The following is a 21,857-nucleotide window of genomic DNA, read 5'->3' as shown; positions in this document are numbered from 1 at the left end:
AAATGCAAAGGCTTTCATCAGTGGGCCATAGGCTCAGTCACCATTGTGCTACCTCATTCGGTGATAGATAGAGACTTAACAGACTGAAACACCTCCAAACAAGCGATGACGAGCCGTTTTGGTGGACCAGCTCTTCGTCTTCTGTTCCAGACGTTTGACTTCAGTTTCTCCTGACCGTCTCTGTTGTTGACTTTTCCACTCTAAACTGCAAACACTGGTAGACCCTCAACACATGCCAGCTCAACCAAAAAGTGCAGCCCCCCGGGGGAGCGGCTGTTAGTTTAGGGAGCGCTTGATTTGATCTACAGCAGAGTTTTCTACAGGCGGAGCATTTTAAACGTTAATATCACCGTCAGTCATGTTTATTTAATCGTGGGAAGATCATGATCAGGATTAATAATTGAATTAATTGTGCAGCCCTACATGAAGATAATATGATCTGACAGTATGTTTGACAACAAGACTAGTTAGCTAACCAGCCGTGTCATTGTCCCAAATCCAGCTCAGGATTGTCACGGACAAATGAGCGGCCATGTTTACTGTCGGCGGCAGCCTTCAGAGTATGTGAGGAGTTTTGAGTTGGTTATGAAACAGACTGAAATTAGAACTGATGCCTCTACATGAGCCTGAACGCCTGTCTTTGTTCACATTTACCACAAAGGATTCAAAGTGCAGGACTTTTTTATTTTTTTGACCAGAGAAAACAATTTACACGTCCAGGACGAGATCCGGTAAGAGATAATGTACCACGCTGTCCACAGGGGGCGCCAAATCAACACAAAATGAAAGTTCCTCACAGCAGCTTTAAGTAGCGAGTTGCAAAGCGGCTGGGGTGTGAGATGATGATGTGCTCCACAGTATCAGTGAGGGACGGTGTACTTCCTGCAGCGTGTGTGCTACAGGCGCCATCCTGTGGTGTTCAGAGGTACTGAAGGACACTCACTGATGAAAATGACAAAAGTTTCTCACTTTTCTTTTCATCAAAGTTGTCATGTTCTCCAAAGACGTTGTCGTAATAGATATTAGCTTGTCATAAATTGTAATTGGAGGCTTTGACTGTTGAAATTGTTACTCATTTTTGACACCAGCTGATATGTAATTGGCTCTCTTCAGCCAATCAGAATCGAGTATTTATCCAGACCATAATATAAATTGAATTAGTTCCTTATGTCCCACATCAAACTAAATCTGCATCAAGCGTGTGAAAACAATTTATCAATGTCGACAATTTGAATGGACAGGTGTTTTTTGTAGACGTCTGTCCACAGGAAAAAGGGAAAACTCTTAGCCCTCTTCTTCTTCTTCTTTATTTTCTCCTTGTTTTTCTTCTTCTTCTTCTTCTGGAGCAGAATCATTCCAAGTCGATAAACCTGAACCACTGACCTAATAATCAGTGTTTTACCTATTAAGGACACGACTTTTGTCCCCAACTGCGCCAACCGTCCCCGATCAGCCGGTCTACATCCATGTGTGTGTCCCTTAACGTGACTTCTACACACACTGTGGGTCTCTTCCTGTTTGGCTGGGTGCAGCAGTAGACACGCCACAGAGCCTGAACGCGGCACAAATATTACACTTACAATGTTTCCCAACAGTTAAACATTATGAGAAGAATAACAAAGAAGAATAACAAAGAAAAGCAGCAGAGAATAATCTGAAGCATGACTGACAGGGAGTCACGTGTGCTCCACTCGCTCCAGCCTGTCTGTCTGTCTCTGTGTGTGCATCTCCCTGGTTGTCTTTCTCTATGTCTGTCTCCCTTTCTCCCTGTATCTTCTGTTGCTTCACGTCCACATACAGGCTTTTTGTGTCATGGGCTTTATTTTGAAACTCAAGAGACTAAATAATTTTAAAGCTGCTTTAAGCTGAACTTCGGAGAGAAGCTGTCGTATGTAGCGTGTCTTTGTCTACAGCTTCATGTCAGAGGTTTCTTTACTCTGCTGAACCCTGGGCTGTGATTCAGCGTCAGTCAGCCTTTTCAGTGTCGAGTCATTCCTTCCTTAAGAGGAACTTCAACACTGTTGACATTCCTCTTAACTCCACCAACTCAATCTTTTCAGTGTTGAACTTGTTGGCCTCTTTCCAAACGCCTCTCTCTCCATGTGTGAGCTCAGCCTGAGGTCACACGCTCAGTTAAAGAGGACAAAGTCAAACAGAAGACCGAGGTGGGAAAGCCTGAGCTCGTCCATAAAACTTCAAAACTCAAAGTACTTAGAGTAGAAGAGAACAAAAAGTCAACACGATATAAACATGATGTTTAAATAGATTTTTAAATACATATATGATAATATGAGACAGTTTGGTCGATCTAGACCTACAGAATAATTCTCCTCCTTTATAGCAACACCACCTGTATGCATGTATGTTTTCTGTAGGCATGTATATATGTTATCTGTATGCATGCATGTTATATGTTATCTGCATGTATGCATGTTATATGAAGGCATGTATGTTATCTGTATGCATGAGTTATATGTTATCTGCGTGCATGTATGTTATTGGCATGCATGTATTTTATCTGTATGCATGTATGTTTTCTGTAGGCATGTATGTTATATGAAGGCATGTATGTTATCTGTATGCATGTATGTTATCTGTATGCATGCATGTTATATGAAGGCATGTATGTTATCTGTATGCATGTATGTTATCTGTATGCATGTATGTTTTCTGTAGGCATGTATATATGTTATCTGTATGCATGCATGTTATATGAAGGCATGTATGTTATCTGCAAGCATTTATGTTCTGTATGCATGTATGTTTTCTGTATGCATGTGTTATATGTTATCGGCATGCATGTATGTTATCTGCAAGCATGTATGTTATCTGCATGCATGTATGTTATCTGCAAGCACGTATGTTATCTGTATGCATTTATGTTATCTGCAAGCACGTATGTTGTCTGTATGCATGTATGTTATCTGCAAGCACGTATGTTATCTGTATGCATGTATGTTATCTGTATGTTATCTGTATGCATGTATGTTATCTGTATGTATCTATGTTATCTGTATGTATGTATGTTATCTGCAAGCATGTATGTTATCTGTTTGTATGTATGTATGTATGTCTGTTATCTGTATGCATGTATGTTATCTGCAAGCATAGATGTTATCTGTATGTATGTTTGTATCTGTATGTATGTATGTATGTATGTATTTATGTACGTTATCTGTATGTATGTATGTATGTATGTATGTATGTTATCTGTATGTTTGTATGTATGTTATCTGTATGCATGTATGTATGTATGTATGTATGTTATCTGTATGCATGTATGTATGTATGTCTGTATGTTATCTGTATGTTATCTGTATGTATGTATGTTATCTGTATGCATGCATGTTATATGAAGGCATGTATGTTATCTGTATGCATGTATGTTATCTGTATGCATGTATGTTTTCTGTAGGCATGTATATATGTTATCTGTATGCATGCATGTTATATGAAGGCATGTATGTTATCTGCAAGCATTTATGTTCTGTATGCATGTATGTTTTCTGTATGCATGTGTTATATGTTATCGGCATGCATGTATGTTATCTGCAAGCATGTATGTTATCTGCATGCATGTATGTTATCTGCATGCATGTATGTTATCTGCAAGCACGTATGTTATCTGTATGCATTTATGTTATCTGCAAGCACGTATGTTGTCTGTATGCATGTATGTTATCTGCAAGCACGTATGTTATCTGTATGCATGTATGTTATCTGTATGTTATCTGTATGTATGTATGTTATCTGCAAGCATGTATGTTATCTGTTTGTATGTATGTATGTATGTATGTCTGTTATCTGTATGCATGTATGTTATCTGCAAGCATAGATGTTATCTGTATGTATGTTTGTATCTGTATGTATGTATGTATGTATTTATGTACGTTATCTGTATGTATGTATGTATGTATGTTATCTGTATGTTTGTATGTATGTTATCTGTATGCATGTATGTATGTATGTATGTTATCTGTATGCATGTATGTATGTATGTCTGTATGTTATCTGTATGTTATCTGTATGTATGTATGTTATCTGTATGTTATCTGTATGTATGTATGTTATCTGTATGTTATCTGTATGTTATCTGTATGCATGTATCTCCCATTAATGCCTGTCATGTTACTCACCATATATCTCCCCAGCAGTTTTTGGGCTCCTTGTCTCGCAGGTTCCGGTGGATCGTTGCTGCAGACCGTCTGCTGATGTGGACTGTGACAATTTTTATCATCAGTGACTCTTACAGTTGTTATGATAAATATTTCTACTATTGTTACTGATATTGTAACCATGAGTCTGTATTATCTTATTTTTGTTACTGTCTGTGTGCCTCCCTGTGTGTATGTCTCCCTCCCTGTCTGCTAGTCTGTCTCCCTGTCTGTCTGTCTCTCTCTCTTCCATCCAGTCTCATCAGATGTGTGTTCACCATGAGTCTGGTTCTGTGTTTCTGTCTTATGTTGGGACTGTAAATAATATAACAAAGTGTCACTCTTCACCTGCTCTGTTTGTGTTCTCGGTCTATAAAGGGGGAGATGGATTTGTCCTCAGCTGGTATTTTAAGTTCTGTAAAGGGAAGAATAAAATCACTATACATAGACATTAAGTGATCCATTATATAGTGGTAAATTGACTTTTCTAGTCTTCAGTCAAGGACACTTCAACATGTAGACTGCAGCAGCCGGGGATCAAACCACCAACCTTTCGATTGAAAGCCGACCGACGATCACTGAGCAAGCGCCACTCCTTATAAATTTAGAGAGCAATTGCTTTGTTGACTTTTAGGCGATGACGCTAGTTGGTAACCTTTGCTTCACATAAGACAGACTCATACACGTCACTACAACACTCATTGTTGTTACTGACATGTGAAGGTCAAAGGTGGTCAGATTTGGTCCAAATGTGTTCGTTATCTGGGCGAGGGAGGAGGAACGACAGTTTCAGCTCAAAAAACCAAACAGTGTAACAACTGAAAAACACAAGATACAACAAGCTGCAAGCGCTTTAGAAGCAGTAGAGCCAGGCGGACTGTTTCATACTGTTTACAGTCTTTGCGCTAAGCTAAGCTAATCCTCTGTCGGTTTAAAGTTATGACAGTGGTTTCAATCTTCTCATCTAACTGGTTTATACAGTGAACATGAATAATACCCTTTTATGAGCAGCAGCTGAAGTTTAACTCAGCATTTGTTTGATTATGAAACATAAATGTAACGACTGTCAGAACCTTTATACAAACAATATCTTAGCATATTAGCTCCAGCTGTGTTTGCCAGACTGTGAGGTGGACGGAAGAATCCTGCACTGACGAATGGTTCACATTGAGCCATGCATGAGCTGCTGTTCATCCTTCTTTATTTCATGCATGAATTAATGCTTTTTCTTCATCTTTATTATCTGCTGTCTGTTGCCTTCAGGCAGAGACGCCGCTGCAGCTTTTGTACCGAGAGAAACGTGTGTGACGGGCCATCTGTCTCCGGATTCTTTATGTGCTTTACCCTCGGCTTGTTTCTGCAGCCTTGAGTAGGACTTTGACATAAAAAGGTCAAGGGTCATTTAAATATGCACCGAGCTTTATTCCATCATTTTCTTTTTTACAACAGAAGAAAAAATTAAGATAATATGTACAAACTCTCCTCGTTAAACAAGAATCCTCCTCCACAAATGAAGCATGATGATTTCGTTGGCTAAGTTCTCATCACATTACTGCTAAGCTAACGGCGAGCTTGTTTGAAACTGAATCGTCCTCACAGAATCACAAATGAACTGTTTGTTGACGTCGCCACATCTGTCGGCTCAGGAAATTATAGAATGCAGTGGGCTGTTTGGCTGGAGCACAAAACAAATATTTGCAGCCTCGTTTTTATTCTTCTTTTCCATTACGACACTTCACATCTGTAAGCCGTCCATGAAAATGTCCTCTGTGTGTGTGTGTGTGTGTGTGTGTGTGTGTGTGTGTGTGTGTGTATGCGTGTGTGTGCTAGAAAGGGTTGATGCGGATTCCTGTTCCCAGAGGAGAGAAGGGGTTCACTTTTGCCCACATTAGAGCGTCGTTCAGGGAGATCGCTGATTTACCGTCCTCCAGTAAAAACACCGGACCCTGCGGATTAAAAACAAGAACATTTAAGAAAAAAGAAAGACAGGTTTGTGTAGATTAGAGGTGGACAGGTACACATTATTTACCCAAGCGGTTTATAGTTTATACATATGCTTTGATATGATGCATTAGACATCATCCTAATGTGTGTCTTTGCATTTCTTTAACGTTGAGTAAAATAACTTTACAATAAGCTACGTGAAGAAGCCGATATAGGTCTAAACAAAATAAATAGCCTCATCGGTCCAAACTCGTGTTTGTCAAATTGGCGTTGAGGTCAGTTTGCGGCTTCATTGAACAGAACTGCTCCGCTGCTTTTGCTAAGTTGAACCCATCCAACCCATCGGGACAACTTGCAAGTTATTAACGTTTTTCTTCAGTGAGGCGGCTTCTCGGGCTGCTTTTATCCGCTTCTGGAGCGAGAATCCACGCTCTGCAGCCACAGTCCACACAGGGATTGTGCTGCCAATCTTTGCCAGCTTTGCCCTGTCCGAGTAGATTTCCCCGAAACACTGGATGATAGATTCACCGGCCGTGTGGAGTTTCAACCCGCTGCAGCCACGCAGCGCTGTCATCATCGGTACTGCATCTTACCGAGTACCGAGATGCAAATGATGGGAGGCACTGTGCTGTCCGTCTCCGCCTGTCCATCTCTCCATGTTTTAACAGTGGAGGCTGGATACGTTTATAATTAAGTTCTCTTAGCAACACGTCTTTAACTAACACAATAGCACATTAAATACGCCATTATTAATTATTTAACTATTTATTTGGCATATTTATCCACCGGACATTTTGGCTGTTGATATCTTTATCTGCCGGACAACGACACGTGATGCTGATGAAAAGCCGGTAGATAAATGCACTTTTCTAGTCTTTGCGACCACTCAAAGCTGCTTTTACACTACATATCACATTCACCCTTTCACACACACATTCACACACTGATGGCAGAGGCTGCCTGGCTCTGCCACCTGGAGCAATTTGGGGTTCAGTGTCTTGCCCAAGCGTTAACCTTGTTAATAAATCTGTACATCAGTCGGGTGGTGAAAGTCACACACACACTGATACAGAATAAACACACACACACACACAAACACACACACACACACTGATACAGAATAAACACACACACACACACACACACTGATACAGAATAAACACACACACACACACACACACACCTGTATTCTGTGTCCAGTGAAGCAGGAGAGCTGAACGTCAGAGTGACTCGGCAGATTGGAGCCCGTTACATAATCAGCACCACACAAAACTAACGCATCTGAAAGAGAGGAAACATGGGTTAATAATTACACATCTTATACACCTGTCACTCTGCAGACACAATTAACACTCCTTTATTACTTCATTCTGCTCCTTCACACAGAAATCCTCCAGAAAAACAGAGATATATCCGAAAGAAAAGATACTCAATACCTGTGTTGTTACCACGGCAACCAAAATAGAAGACCAACAAAAATTAGGTAATGTTCTTGTTTTTAATTTGCCACCTTCACACAGTGCTGAACAGAAAACAGTCACTAAACACACCAGCTCATCTGACAGACTGTTAACAGAAACAAAAGGCTTCATGAGCAGCATTTTCCATATTAAAATATTCCCTCTTCATCATCACTCTTCATCCAGGAGAAGTGTGAGCTGGTGTCTGTGTCTGCAGACGCTCCCTGTCTGTCTGACTGTCTCTCTGCTCTGCTCTCTGTCTGTCTCTCTGCTGCGCTCTATGTCTCTCTTTTCTGCTCTCTGTCTGTATGTCTCTCTGCTCTGCTCTGTCTCTTTGCTCAGCTGTCTGTCTCTGATCTGCTCTCTGTCTGTCTGTCTGTCTGTCTGTCTGTCTCTCTGCTCTCTGTCTGTATGTCTCTCTGCTCTGCTCTGTCTCTTTGCTCAGCTGTCTGTCTCTCTGATCTGCTCTCTGTCTGTCTGTCTGTCTGTCTGTCTGTCTGTCTCTCTGCTCTGCTGTCTGTCTGTCTCTCTCTGTCTCTCTGCTCTCTGTCTCTGTCTCTCTCTTTGCTCAGCTGTCTGTCTCTCTGATCTGCTCTCTGCTAAGCTGTCCCTCTGTCTGTCTGTCTGTCTGTCTGTCTCTCTGCTCTGCTCTCTGTCTGTCTCTCTGCTCTGCTCTCTGTCTGTCTGTCTGTCTGTCTGTCTCTCTGCTCTGCTCTGTCTCTCTCCGTCCATCTGTCTGTCTTTCTGCTCTGCTCTGCTCTCTGCTCTGCTATCTGTCTGTCTGTCTGTCTGTCTGTCTCTCTGCTCTGCTCTCTGTCTGTATGTCTGTCTATCTGTCTCTCTGCTCTGCTCTCTACTCTGCTATCTGTCTGTATGTCTGTCTGTCTGTCTCTCTGCTCTCTGTCTGTCTGTAACTTCTGCATCTCTATGAGTCGTGAAAGTGACGTCACAAAACGTCTTCATGTGTCGTTCTGTGAATGAGAACAGTTCGCTGTATCGTTGCTGTATCTGAGCTGCAGGTGTGACGGAGGGCGGAGCAGACAGACACACAGTCGACTTCGGCCTATAAAACTAAACCCTGTCCCTTCCTGCAGGTTGTACGGAGGTGTAGGCGTGTTAGCTTGTTATAAAATAAAGTCTTATTTCTGTTTCTCTGCTTTATTTACATTAACGACGCTCGCTCTCTTCACTTCCTGTCTATGTCGCTCGACCACAGCTGCTCTCTCTCTTTTGCTCGCTGAAAATCTGACTGTAGATCTGTTGTTGTTTTAAAGCTTTGGTAGGAATAACGGAGAGTGTATCGTTTTAAAACATGTGGTAATGAAACGTATCAAAATATGTGATAACTCTAAACCCAAGATGAAGCTACAGAAGAGCTAACGCTGACTGAAACTCCGATCAGAGAAGATTTATGATCATACGTTTATGAAAACACTTTGATTTGTGTTCCTTTGCTGCTGCCACGGCTGATTTCACCTGACTGTTGATAAATGACCTGATCATCTTACTGTTATACTGGAAACGACTAAATATTGCTTAAATATATCGACATATAAAGAGCGACTAATGAAAACAGCGAGGGCCGTCAGTGTTCTGATATGAAAGTTTGTCTACAGATTATTCTTTTACCCAAACCAGGATTTATGTCTTAAATCTTAAACTACATTTTACAAAACAACACAAAACACTCACAGCTAAGTTTAGAAATACATGATGGTCTGGGTTTAAATGAAACATCATTGTGTCTTTGCGTCACATGGTGAAGCTTCAGCCTCATCAGACCACAGATGAATCTTTGTTTGTGCTGCTCAGCCTTCATCTGCAGGGGATGGAGGCTGAAATATTCCTCCTGACGATTCATTTAATCTCCGTTAAGAAACAAGGTTTTAAATTAAGCAGAGCTCTGTTGCACAATGAGAAACTAAGCTCCTTTTATTAAATCCAAGTATTAGACGTAAACCAAATTTAAAAGAGCGAAACGAACCCGAAAATGAAAATTAGGAAATAAATAAATTCACGTGTTGTCGGGACTTTGTGAGTATACAGAGAGATCACTGCAAACATATGTTTTTCTCTGGTTCTACTATTTACAGGTTTGTGTTTGATTAAAATGAACCTTTGTTCTATCGTTAACAACATTTCTCCTACTTCCAAACAAAATATTCTCATTGAGGTCTTTGATTTGCAGAAAATGACGACTGGTTAAAAAGATGTAAAAAAGATGTTTTTCGTGGCTCGAATAATGAAAAGAAAACAAGTTCGAGTTGAAACAACAGAACAGCGATGTTTTAACTCAGGAAGAGTTCACAGATCAGTATCTGGTGGAATAACCTGGTTTGTAATCACAGCTCTGCATGCTCTCCTCCAGTCTGTCACAGAGCTGCTGGGTGATGTTAGGCCGCCTTTGGAGCAGCTCGGCTTTGTTCGATGGCTTGTGACCGTCCATCTTCCTCTTGATCACATTCAGGACATTTCAATGGGGTTCAGATATGGATTGGGCGGCCATGACACATAGAGAGAGATGCTGATTTAAGAAACATTTGGAGGGGTCTCTCATTTTTTCCTAGAGAGCTGTACGAGGGAGGGGAACGGTTTACTATCTGCTGCTATGAATCCTTTTAATAACACTGTTCGTGAGCTACCTGAAAAGAGCTCTTTGAAGTTATGTCCTGTGGCATGAAATCTCCGAGCCAGCAGGAGTCGGAGAATCGGTCATCAGCTACATCTCTTTTAATCACCATGTTTGACAGTTGGTTGAATCTTCCAGTTCAGCTCTTTAAGTTTCCATTACTTTTGTTCGATCCATCTCAATAAGGCAGCCATTTAATTTTCAAACTTTTGTCTCAAGTTTTGGGGCAACAGAATTTGAATCTCTAGATTAAAAGAGTTTTAAAGTTTGGTGCATCATATTTAAAAGTTAAACCAGGATTTAATTGGGCTAATAATGTAATCCGTTTTGGAGCAACGCAGCTGAAGTGTACAGCAGAATATTCTTTGATTTATTCACAGTATCTTAATTCCCCAAACTCCCGTGATAAACGTTGTTATTTTTACCGGAGTCTGCAGGCTGGACTCTCGTCTCGAGGCAGCTGAACTCGTCTCTCTGACACTCTGATGGAGGACTGTGGAAACAGACAGGGAAACAAACTTCAAGCTCTTGTTAAACAGGGTAAAATGCGTCTTATGTTCGTAATCAAAAGTTGGGAAGGCGAGGGAGTAAAAGTGATCCCTCGAAGTGATCCATCGAGAGATTCTGCTGTTCTTACATGTGATGGGAGGCTATTCCAGAGTCTTGGTGCGGCTGCAGAGAAGGCCCTGTCCCTAAAAAGTTTTGTGCGTGATCGTGGGATGGTTAATAGCCCTTGATCAGATGATCTGATGGGCCTAGCTGTACTGTATGGGGATATGAGTTCTGTTATGTAACCAACAGGAGAATCTTGTACAGGATTCTGTACTGAATGGGGAGCTAGTGCAGGGATGCTAATATGGGTGTGATGTGTTCGTTTGACTGCACCAGAGTTTGATTCCTGCGTTCACACTGACCTAAATGAACCGCAACAAGGGAACAAACACTCCAGGGTTCGATTCGGCTGGTGTGAACCCGCCCTGAAAGTCCGGTTGGTTTGGACCGGTGAGAACGCGCATTTAAACTCTGGTGGGGACCAAACAACTGGACATGTTCTGCCAGAAAAGACAGAACTCAGTCCGTTTCCAAACGACCACGGTCCAGTTTGATTCAGGTGAGAACGTAAATGGACTGAGGGCGCATTCACACCTAGAGTCCGTTTGTTTGGTCCGAATCAAAGACCAAATTGTTACAATGTTGCATTTTGTTTGGTTTGTGTTCAGACGGCAGCTTTTACTAGTTCTGATGCACGAGGAGACTGCTCTCTGATTGGTCAGAATTTCCACGAGGGAAAACTCCCAAAGCAAGAGAGCACACTGATCAATCACACTCAACATGATCGCAGACTTATGTTTTGTTGTCAGAGTTTCCTACTATTAACCGACATTGTTCCACGGCTCGATCAGTTCCTCTCTCCTTTAGTTTTTCACTGAACAGTTTGAACACCTTCGTGTTCTCGTGCGTTTCAACAAGCATGTGTGAAATTGTTTGGTCAGCCCATATTTCTATTTCCTCTTTGCTCCCCCACGTCTGTCCTCTACTCATCTCACTGCGTGTCTCTGCAAATGTCAGCACCCGTAAACACTGCAATGCACAGTTTAATGGTTTGTTTCCTGTATTCGGTCCTACTTTAAGTCCGTTTACGATCTCACCAGAATCAAACTGGACCGTGGTTCGTTTGGAAACGGACCGAGACCCATCTTTTCTAGCGGACCGCGGGCCGGTTGTTTGGTCCCCACCACAGTTTCATTCCGGTGTTCACACCATCTAAACGAACCGCACTGAGGGGACAAACGCTCCAGGGTTCGGTTCAATCTGCTGAAACAAGGCTGGTGTGAACCCGCCCTTAAAGTAGAACCAAATACAGGAAGCAAACCAAAACACAGTGCTGTGTGGGTTGTGAACGGGTGCTGACATTTGCAGAGACACCCGACAGCCAGGCAGCAAGATGAGTAGAGGACAGATGTGGGGGAGCGACGAGGAAATAGAAATATGGGCGGACCAAAACACAAACCAAACTCGAGGCAAAATGCAGCTTTGTAACAAGTTGGTCTTTGACTCGGATCAAACAAACGGACTTCAGGTGCGAAAGCAGCCTAACTCAATATGTGAGTGTTCAGCAGAACATCCAGCAGGTGGGCTCCATGGATCCATCTGTAAACCTTTTGAACCACCCTGCCCAAGCTGTGATGAGAGAGCATTGTAAATCATGGAGTTGGAGCGCCCTCTGCTGGACAAACTACATTTAAAATCACCCCAAGCATTGTGTTCTGTATTATAAGTTGAGTAAAGACAGTTTTCATTTCAGCACATCCAAGAAACATTTTCACCTGCATCAATATATCTGTCAAAGGCCGATATCTCTCTAACGGATATATTGGTATCATATGTTCAAAGCCTAAAGTCTGTCAGACGCTCGTGCTTCTCAGACGTCACTGATTCTAAAAAAAAATAAAAAGTAGCATGAGGCTCGATCCAGCGTCTCCTCGTGATGCCTCAGAAATATGTTTTTATCTCCAGTCAGCAGATCTGTCAGTCATTCAGCAGCACGGACATGTTTGTCCTCACTCAGGACAACACCAGCGTCTCCCCAGAGGTGATTCAGCTGCTCTTCATCCTTCTTTAGCGAGCTCTCCTCTCTGCGACGCTGTGAGACCGATCTCATTATGAACTCCTCGGTGCTCCCCTCTTATCATCTGACTCGTTTACAGCCGATAGATGAGGAGGACGCTCGGCTACGTCACCATCTTCCTCTTTAAACCTCTTTAAAAGCTGTTTATTTTAATGTCTTTACCAGATCTCACTTCATTCACTTCTGTTATCTCTGTGTTTGTGTGTGTTTGTGTGTGTAACCTACTTGCTGTTACTCTGTGTGCAGGCCCTCCAGGCATCGAGCTCCACGGACAGCTGCTCGATCTTCAGAGGAACACACACCTCCCTCCGCTTCAGCAACTGACTGAGAAACACAGAGAGTAACATGGTAGCTGGACTGATTCAATTTCAACCTCATTACGGCAATTATCTAAGCAAAGAAACACAGAAGGAGCAGCTTGACGTCAACTATCAGAACCACAGAGAGAAAGCCTGCTGCGTACTCCCGTCTTGTCTCCTCCTGTAACAGTGTTACCCTCGTCGTGTTTTTGCAGACTCCTTATCTTTTTAACAAACGAAATGATTGTCACAAAGCATTAAACAGACTCTGGTTTTATATCTGCTGCTTCTATGTCAAACAGAAGAACCGCACAGAGCGCTGTGATGGGCGGCAAAGCAAAGGTTTGCGTAAGTTCAGAGACATTGATTCGTGCTGAAGGCATCAGCTGCTGTTAGAGATCCTAATGTTCCTGATTACTCAACAATGATGAACTATCTCAGATACAGTATATAATCCCAGTCGGTTTATTTCATTGGTTCAAAGGTTATTCTGACACATACATGCACTCAGTTGTGTCTACCTGGTGTATTCATAGAGGGCAGGTACGATGCTGGAGTACTGTCTTCTTATGGCCAGCAGACCTCCAATATAACCACACAGGATCAACAGCTCACTGCGGGTTCTGCACACACACACACACACACACACACACACACACACACGCACACACAGAGAAAAACTAAACAAAAACATCTGTATGACCATGTCTTGACAGAAGATAGTAATATTATGAAATAGCTGTTGAAGAACTTAAGTGTTCTCACTCTGTTAGCTTGGTCATGATGAGGCGGTCCGTTCTGATGTAACTCATCAGGTCCAGGATTGGCTGAACACTGTCCACCGTCCAATCAGATCCGGTCAGCTGTTCTGGTGAGGAGGAAAAATTAAAGACAGTTTCTGATTAATCAGTGCTCAGTGAAGGAAGACATTTGCTTTGTTGGTTCGTGTATTTATTCAACAGTGTTGTCTTTTAATTTGGGAATATGACTTATAGATTAAACTTCACATGAAAAAACTCGTCTTGTGCTGCACTATTTGCTTGCACTCAGATATATCTGCACAAGCAGAGCAAATTAAAGTGCAAGCAGGGGTTATTTAAAAGTGAGGGGACGCGTTTTTAACAACATGATGGAAACGATCACTAAAGCTGATACTTCTCTTTTCAAAGCCACCAGACTCCATTTCACCTTGCAGAGCACAGAACTTACTTGTCTACCCCACAGACTGTATAAAAAGGTGGACGACATGACAGCTCCCTAACAGTGAAGCCAAACCCTCTCTATCGCCCCCTGCTGACTGGCTGCAGTATAGCTCATAAGCCCCGCCTCCTCCATGTTAACAGATGGGACATGAGTCAAACTATAAAATCAAAATACATGTCAAATAAATGTTTCTCAAACATGGTTTCTGTCATTATAGTTAGTTCTTATCATGCTGATTTATGTCACAGTGTTCATTTTTCTGACAACTTTACTTTTAATTAGTTAGTTGATGCTGTAAAAAGGATGATTGACAGCTCTGTTGACAAATGGGGCTCCTGCAGCGTTCTGTTCCCGAGTAGCAGAGTGGAGGACGAACGGCGAGAGGAGACGTAACTAACACTAACACTACAGTCATTGAAGTTTCCATAAGCATGAATATCTGCTTCAGACCGACACAAGAAGCTGTTCTGCTGTTAAATACACCGACGTGTGGTGAAGGCTGGCATTAACCTTTGACTCTGAGTTACCATTTCAGATGCAAACAAGTAAATGTTCTTCATGTTTATTGTCATTTGCATGAAGTAGTGTTATCATGAAATGTGCAGATATCATGTTTGACACAGTAAAACTAAGCTGGTGGTACCTTTGACATGATCTATTCCGATCTGCAGGGCGTTCTCGGGTTCAGAGCTCAGCAGGTGGAACTTAACTGCTGAAAACAAATCTCCTTCCTGCACGGCTTCTTCTGCCAAAGCTTTACACTCCTCCAATGACGGCAGGCCGCACTGCAGCGACAGAAACATGCATTATCATATCAAACCACATCATCATGTTATCAACATTAGAAACAGGGCCTCTTGTCTGTTTCATACTAAACATGTCTCTGATTTAACCTAACCGTCCCCTACTCACCCTTTCATGTAACTGGTTGATTTCAGCGGCACTTCCTGGGTAAAATGCACACAGCTTAGCCAACAGGATGTGGTTGTCAGGGATCATTTGCAGAAGGTCAGCTGAGAGCTCCCTGAATGTAGACAAGGTTAAGATAAAGTGCTCTGCAAAGACTTCACCTATAAAGCAGAGTGATGTAACCTTGGTCCAAATGATGTCATCTTAATGAACTCTGAACTTTATTTTGGTGGGATAAAGAAAGTATGCGTACAACTGAAATGATAAACTGGATGTTTTTCAAAGTTTAGAGAAGAATGACATGACATGACTCTACATGCATGCACGGAGACGTACCATGTAGGTGTGGTCATGTACTTCCTGGCCAAGAGTTCTAGGCAGTAAGCTGTGCTCTGATTGGCTGCCTCTCCCAGGACGAGGCCTACACATGCAGCCAACTCCAGCTCGTTACCTCGGATCAGACTCGACAAGGCTAACTGAAGACATGACAGTATAAAGTTACTAACAGTCCTGCGAGTCAGACTAAAGCTCAGGTGACATGCACAGCTGCTGGTGGTGATGTTACCTTGATGTTGTCCACAGCTAGATGGCAGCATGCCGCCAGGACCGAGCACCCGTCCTGGAAGTGCCACTCTGCTAGCTCCTTACAAACCTTATGGAGGAGACTGGACAGAAAAAACAACATCAAGTCGTTGGGGTTGTAACTGGAAAACTTTAGCTTACGCATTCTAGAGTAGAAGATCAATATTCCGAGAATAAAACGCATTCCGATGTTAAAGTCGTAAATTTGCCAGAAAAAAATGGCAATTTTGTGAGAATATGCTGCCCTAGTTTTTGCTTTTTGCAGTCTTGTTGTCTCCTTCAGGATGAGCTGCGCTGTCGGATCTTGAATACATTTTAAACTGTAATTAAAGCCAAATTGATTTAAAGTAGTTTTGTACATTTTTTGTCCGTAATGCAGGTTTGTTTCTTTTACAATCCATCATGAGGTCATAGAGTTACTTCCATGTGTGATGGTAACCCCTGGGGCAAATGGGAGCATAGAAACGTGTGTTTCTGCAGCAGAGGGTCGCTCAGTCTTTCTCCTCTATGAAGTCTGCTTCTTGTGTGCAGAGGAAACAGGCTAAAGGTGCTCTGAGCTCCGTGCCATGCACGCCTGTGTGAGCAGCAGAGCGAACAGGGCAGAGAAGAGACACAGGTGAATCAAGAGGGAGGGGGCCATGAACCCCAAAACTACTGTCTGGGTGGTTGCCGCTCAAAACGGTTCCTGTAAACATGATTTTTCACAAAGTTTTTGTTTCTTGCAAATTTGCCATTTTAATCTTGCAATTTTACGATGGCCCTAATATGCCGTCGTAAATTTGTCTAAACTCAGAACTCAATTAATAATTCACTTGTCGTCCTTATTTTCTTCCTTAATATTGGAGTCCATTTGGGATAACATGAATCCAGACTACAGCGTCACTGCTCTAACAGACCAAGCCACAAACATGTTTCAGGAGTTTGATCATTTTTAATATTAGTCATTAGTTATATCTCATGCAGCTGTTTTTTAATCTTGAAAAACGTATCAAAACTGTGACATTCAAAGATTCAGTTATGTCTTCATTATCACGCTCACAGCCCCAGTTTGTTCAGAAATGTCCACATTTAATTAAGTTTTGGCCACTAAACTCCTCAGATGTTCCATTAAATCTGTCTTTCTTTCTGAGTTATGTGTGGTAAATCGATAAAAGACTTGTGTGTGTACAGTATGTGTGTGTGTGTGTGTGTGTGTGTGTGTGTGTACAGTATGTGTGTGTGTGTGTTTGCTTTACCTCTGGTATTGCTGTCTGTTATCCACGTCATTAGTCGTGTGGTTGACCGCAGAGCTTTGAGGTGCACGAATGTTTCCTTCACACGCTCCCTAAAAATGAGATGATTTATTATTTTCATTATTTCTGACCTAAATTGCAACCCTCAGAGATACGTGTGTTCACAAGCCCTTTGTGTTTGTCTCTCATTAGTTACTGTTACTATGCATTAAAGATCGTACCTGTGCTATTATTAAGGCTTCCAGCAGCTGTCCTCTGCCCGTGAAGAAAGTCACAAGTTTTTTAATGTCTCCTGTGGCGATGCAGTACGGGATAGTGTCATCATTGTCCTCAGCCATCAGCTGGTCCGCTCTCCTGTGACATTACATATCACATGTTTCACGTGAACATAAACAACATTCAGAACACAAAGCTTTGTATTTTTGTTGTTTTAAAGTGATAATCTCGAAGATTTTCATGTGAAAATGTTTGTTAAGTCACTATCTATCGTTGAATGAGGTAACACAATGGTGACTGAGCCTATGGCCAAAGCCTTTGTATTTACAGTATATTATTATGGACTGGGTGTTGGTGGAGACTTTCACGGAAAAAATCACAAGCGGCGCCCAGTTATACCCCATTCCCACCTAAATTTAGTGTGTTGACGCAAACTCGACGCTCAGATGAAGCAAACAGTCTAAAAAGGAAAGCGACCGTCAGCGAGGAAAATCAAGAGTTACAACCGGAGCCAACCGAGGACGTCTGGTTAAACTGGGAAGTGCTTTTAATTTGGTTCCTAGTGGGTTCAAAATCTAAAACAACAAATGTAAACATGCCTTACCTCTGCATGAGCTTCTTCCAGTACTTCATGGAGACTCCTGGTGCCACTGATAAAGCTTTCTCCCACTGAAAGAGATGTTAGTTCTCCTTTAATTCATTCAAACATTCCTTTGTCTGATTATACAATATATCCATTTCAGTGGATGTGAACAAATATACTTGGAGCTAAGGAGTGACTGGTTTGTCTTTCATGATGCCCGCATGTCACGCTCCGTCGCCTCTTCACACTCCTCTACACCTGGCTTCTGACTGTGCAGGTAGGGCTGGGTTTAAAAAGTAGATTTTTTCGATTAGAATCGATTCTCATTTGAATGACCCAATATAGATTAATAAATCCTGAGATCGATCTTTAAAAATATGAAAAAACGCGTCTGATCAGTCATGTTTCTGAGCGCCCCTGAACGCAGCACAACTCAGTGCATATCCCCCCCGAAACTCTTAGTCTCGTGTGGTTTTGTTCTTCGCGCTGTGAGATCTCGTGGCCAAATCTTGCACAAGTTGAACCCCAGTTCGTTTAATCAAAACCATGAGGCAGATGTTCAGACTGAAAAGTTCTAACTCATAACACTGTGAGTATTGTGTTGACTGCTGTGTTTGTCATGTTAAATAAAAAGTACATGATGTAACTTCTTTGGGGTCAATTCTTATTGTAAACATGAAACATTTTGATAATGCACCAGGTTAGGTGCACTGATATTGTAACTGAAACACCTCTAACGCAAATCAATATCGAATCGAATCAAGAAATCCTCATCGATACCCAGCCCTATGTGCAGGTGATACATGCAGCTGCCTGTCTGCCCCTGCTCTTACTCTTCACTCTGTCACAAGTCCTTCGTGCCTCTTCGTCTCTGTTAATCTCTTAATATAATAAACTTTAATTTGCATTTGACGTGGTGCAGGATAAAAAGGGACTCAATTTGAGCCAGACAATTGATAAACAACATGCACAGACAGCATCAGAGGTTACATCAGGACATGTTGTAGGGCTTTACACAGAGTGCCGACCCTCTGCTCTGTACACAGAGATGCTAATCGAAGTGATTCTAGATCCTGTTAGTGATGTACTTTCAGAGGACGTCTGTAAGCTTCCTTCCTCCTAAACCTCCAGGCTGTGTCCCAATCCAAGGGCTGCAGCCTTCGAAAGAGGCGGTCCTGTCGCCTTGCAGTAGGTAGCTAGTGGGCTAACTACCTAGCATAACTAACGTACATGAGTTAACCTATTATTCCTTTCGTTTTCTTAAACTTGTGTAACGCTAGCTATTCCATTGAGCTGAAACCAAAAACTTTTACATGAAAGTGTGCTCCTCAGCCATGTAAAAGTCCGCCATTTCATTTGAATTCGCGCGCAATGATAAAATATGAGTTTAATAGCAAACGGGAATTAAACACATTAAACGTTCCTATGAGAGAAGAACACAAGCTAGTTCCTTTTTATGAATTCATGTTATAGCATTTGTCATCAGCCTGCGTAACCGAGCCATGGCTTTGATTTTATCCTGGAACTACGATTGTCCTGGCCATGCTACGTTGCTCAACAGTTCAAAACTAGCACCTGTCAGCTTCAGAAGTTAGCTAGCAGAGATTCGAGGCAACCTGTAACAAATTACTAAAATTTAAGTCACATTTTGGAAAATATTCACATTGTTTTAGCAGATAATCAGAGCAGTTTACATATTAAACCTGAGAGTTTATGATCTATGTTTCTTCCTACCACATTCATGCTTTTAAGCTTTGAAGGAAACCCTTTAAAGAAAGCCCCAAACATTCTTACATCCCCTCATTCAGGCTGATGTTCTCTACAGCTACAAAGATGTTTTAGTGGTTCTGTTTGAATTACTAAGAACAGGACAGGTGTAAGATTTGTAATGTTGTGACCAACACACACAGTCTGTACCTGTCCCAGCTCCACCATTAATTCACAGTATCTCTGAATCTGTCCCAGCCTCAGATGGATGTCTGCTGCTTCTTTCAGCCTCTCCTCTTTACTCGGAGCTCCGATTCCTCCTCCAAATTTAGACATCTTCACTATGGTGAGTTCCTGCGCTTCAGACTTAAGACAAAAGAGCAAATGGATGAAAAATAAAAGGTAAGTGTAACAAAAAACACTTCTTAAACCCAAATACCTCCTGGAACATCTTAAACAGACTTCAGTTGAATTGAGGAAATTGACCTTTATAAGGAAAGGGAATCTTGTCGTGCACGTAGTACAAAAATAAACAGGACTGAAGGACGTCGTTTCCATAATATTGTGTTTGTCTTCTCTTTTACAAGCCGCTGATCTGTTGTGCAGAGAAAGACATAGTGCTGTGGGAAAGGGCTGTGTGACATGCGTACACTTAAGCTGACATGTTTGTTTATATGTAGGAGTCTTTTGAGTGGCTAAAGTACGTGTTACTCATGACCACATCTGCAGCGGTGCTTAGCTTCGCTTACGTGTTGGAACTCTAACCAGCTTCTCCTAACAGGGGCCGTGCTGACTGATATCTACCTCAAGGACTGTCCTTATGAGGCCGATGACAACGTGTTTGAAAGCAGGTGCACGCTGCGGACGTAGGTGAGGACAGTGGATGAGCAGCGGAGGGCTGACTCTGGTGGTCAGCCAAAAACCTGAACTATCCCTTTAAAATATAAATTCTGGATACTGAATCTAGCTGAGGATGAGATCTGTTACCTAAACTCAATTTTAAAAAATTACATAATTTTCCGTCCATTATTTTGTCTCTTTTAGAACTAAGAACTAAAAAATGGGTTATTAAAAGTTTACATTTTCATGATGTCTGTACTTGGAAACAACAATGACTGCACCAATAAAGGTTTCCTTACGGCCGGTTCACACTGGATGCATGACGTCTGCGTGACAGCCACATGCATGAAAACAGGTTAAAGTCTTCAGACCGCCTCTGTGATGGTTTGATGTGCTTGCTGTGTGATTCCTGCTCCAACATCATGAAGACCACTCTTCTTGTAGCATTCTAACAACATAATTTACTATTTATCATTATGATTAAAGAATCCGTCTCTGTGTGGTCTGTCTGTTTCACAATGACTCAGATCCACTCACCGTTTTAAACTTCAGCAGGTGTTTCATGTGCATCACTCCCTTGCTGTAGCTGGCAGGCAGCAGAGAGTCGTCCTGCCCGCTGAGAACGGACACCAAGTCCCACAGGTTACTGCTGCCCCCTGGAGGCTGGCAGGGGAACAAGTGAGCACAAATATGTTCAGAAATACACACAAACACACACCTGAGAGGTGATAATTGATGAAAAACTATGTAAGTTGTTTACACTCCCAGAATCCTTGTCTTTGAATTTCAATGCACGTAAAAGGTGGACCTCTGTTTTAGTAAGGAGAGGCTGTATGAAGGTCTATTCTTCTCTAATCTCTGTTTGATTTACATTTTCTGTAAGCAAACATAAAACAATGTGTGGGAGAGTCTCACCTGCTGATATAAACCACAGCTCTGGGTGATTTGTTACATGACTGAAGTGTTGTTAGCCTTTGGAAAGTAAAGGTATTCTCATTGCTTGGAAGTTTTTAATAGCACTTTTACAGGGTGTAACTCTCCCTTTTTCCACACTCCAGCCTCAAGACTTCTCTGTATATTTCTCTCAGATTACAGGTGACCCTTTGTGACACCTGTTATCTGCAACAGGATGTGAGATGGGCAGAGAAAATATTAAGTCCTTTAGAAGTTAACTCCTCCTGAAGCACAGTGTGCACACTACAGCTGCACAATAATCAAAATATGAATCCTGATCATGATCTTCCCACGATTAAAGAAGCATGACTGACGGTGATATAGACGTTTAAAATGCTCCACCTGTAGAAAACTCTGCTGCATATCAAAGTGCTCCCTAAACTAACAGCCCCTCCCCCAGGGGGCGATGGAGAGGTTTGGGCTTCTCTTTTGGGGGAGCTGGCATGTCATGTCATGAGCGCCTACCTCGCAGCGGCAGTTTAGAGACGGTCGGAGAAACTAAAGTCAAATGTCTGG

The 21,857-nt window shown here is 42.1% G+C and overlaps 1 protein-coding gene across 1 annotated transcript in view; it reads right to left on the bottom strand.

The window, feature by feature from the left end:
- Positions 1-5,570: 5,570 nt before the first annotated feature.
- The window catches only part of wdr17 (WD repeat domain 17), a 39,010-nt gene continuing 22,723 nt past the window's right edge, over positions 5,571-21,857 (bottom strand). Inside the window, exons 18-32 of the mRNA XM_069666669.1 lie at positions 20,925-21,050; positions 19,758-19,913; positions 17,862-17,926; positions 17,263-17,395; positions 17,045-17,133; positions 15,793-15,892; positions 15,564-15,703; positions 15,231-15,342; positions 14,962-15,103; positions 13,881-13,983; positions 13,637-13,738; positions 13,042-13,140; positions 10,613-10,680; positions 7,282-7,379; positions 5,571-6,100 (exon numbers count right to left, since the gene is read on the bottom strand). Coding sequence (XP_069522770.1) covers positions 5,981-6,100; positions 7,282-7,379; positions 10,613-10,680; positions 13,042-13,140; positions 13,637-13,738; positions 13,881-13,983; positions 14,962-15,103; positions 15,231-15,342; positions 15,564-15,703; positions 15,793-15,892; positions 17,045-17,133; positions 17,263-17,395; positions 17,862-17,926; positions 19,758-19,913; positions 20,925-21,050 — 1,653 coding nt within the window. The 3' untranslated portion in view covers positions 5,571-5,980. The remainder of the gene's footprint in view (positions 6,101-7,281; positions 7,380-10,612; positions 10,681-13,041; positions 13,141-13,636; positions 13,739-13,880; positions 13,984-14,961; positions 15,104-15,230; positions 15,343-15,563; positions 15,704-15,792; positions 15,893-17,044; positions 17,134-17,262; positions 17,396-17,861; positions 17,927-19,757; positions 19,914-20,924; positions 21,051-21,857) is intronic.

Source organism: Semicossyphus pulcher, unplaced genomic scaffold (assembly GCF_022749685.1).
Source record: "Semicossyphus pulcher isolate SPU_LCO1_2020_fin unplaced genomic scaffold, fSemPul1.0.p SCAF_17, whole genome shotgun sequence".
NCBI lineage: Eukaryota > Metazoa > Chordata > Actinopteri > Labriformes > Labridae > Semicossyphus > Semicossyphus pulcher.
This window is presented reverse-complemented; position numbering and strand designations above follow the sequence as displayed.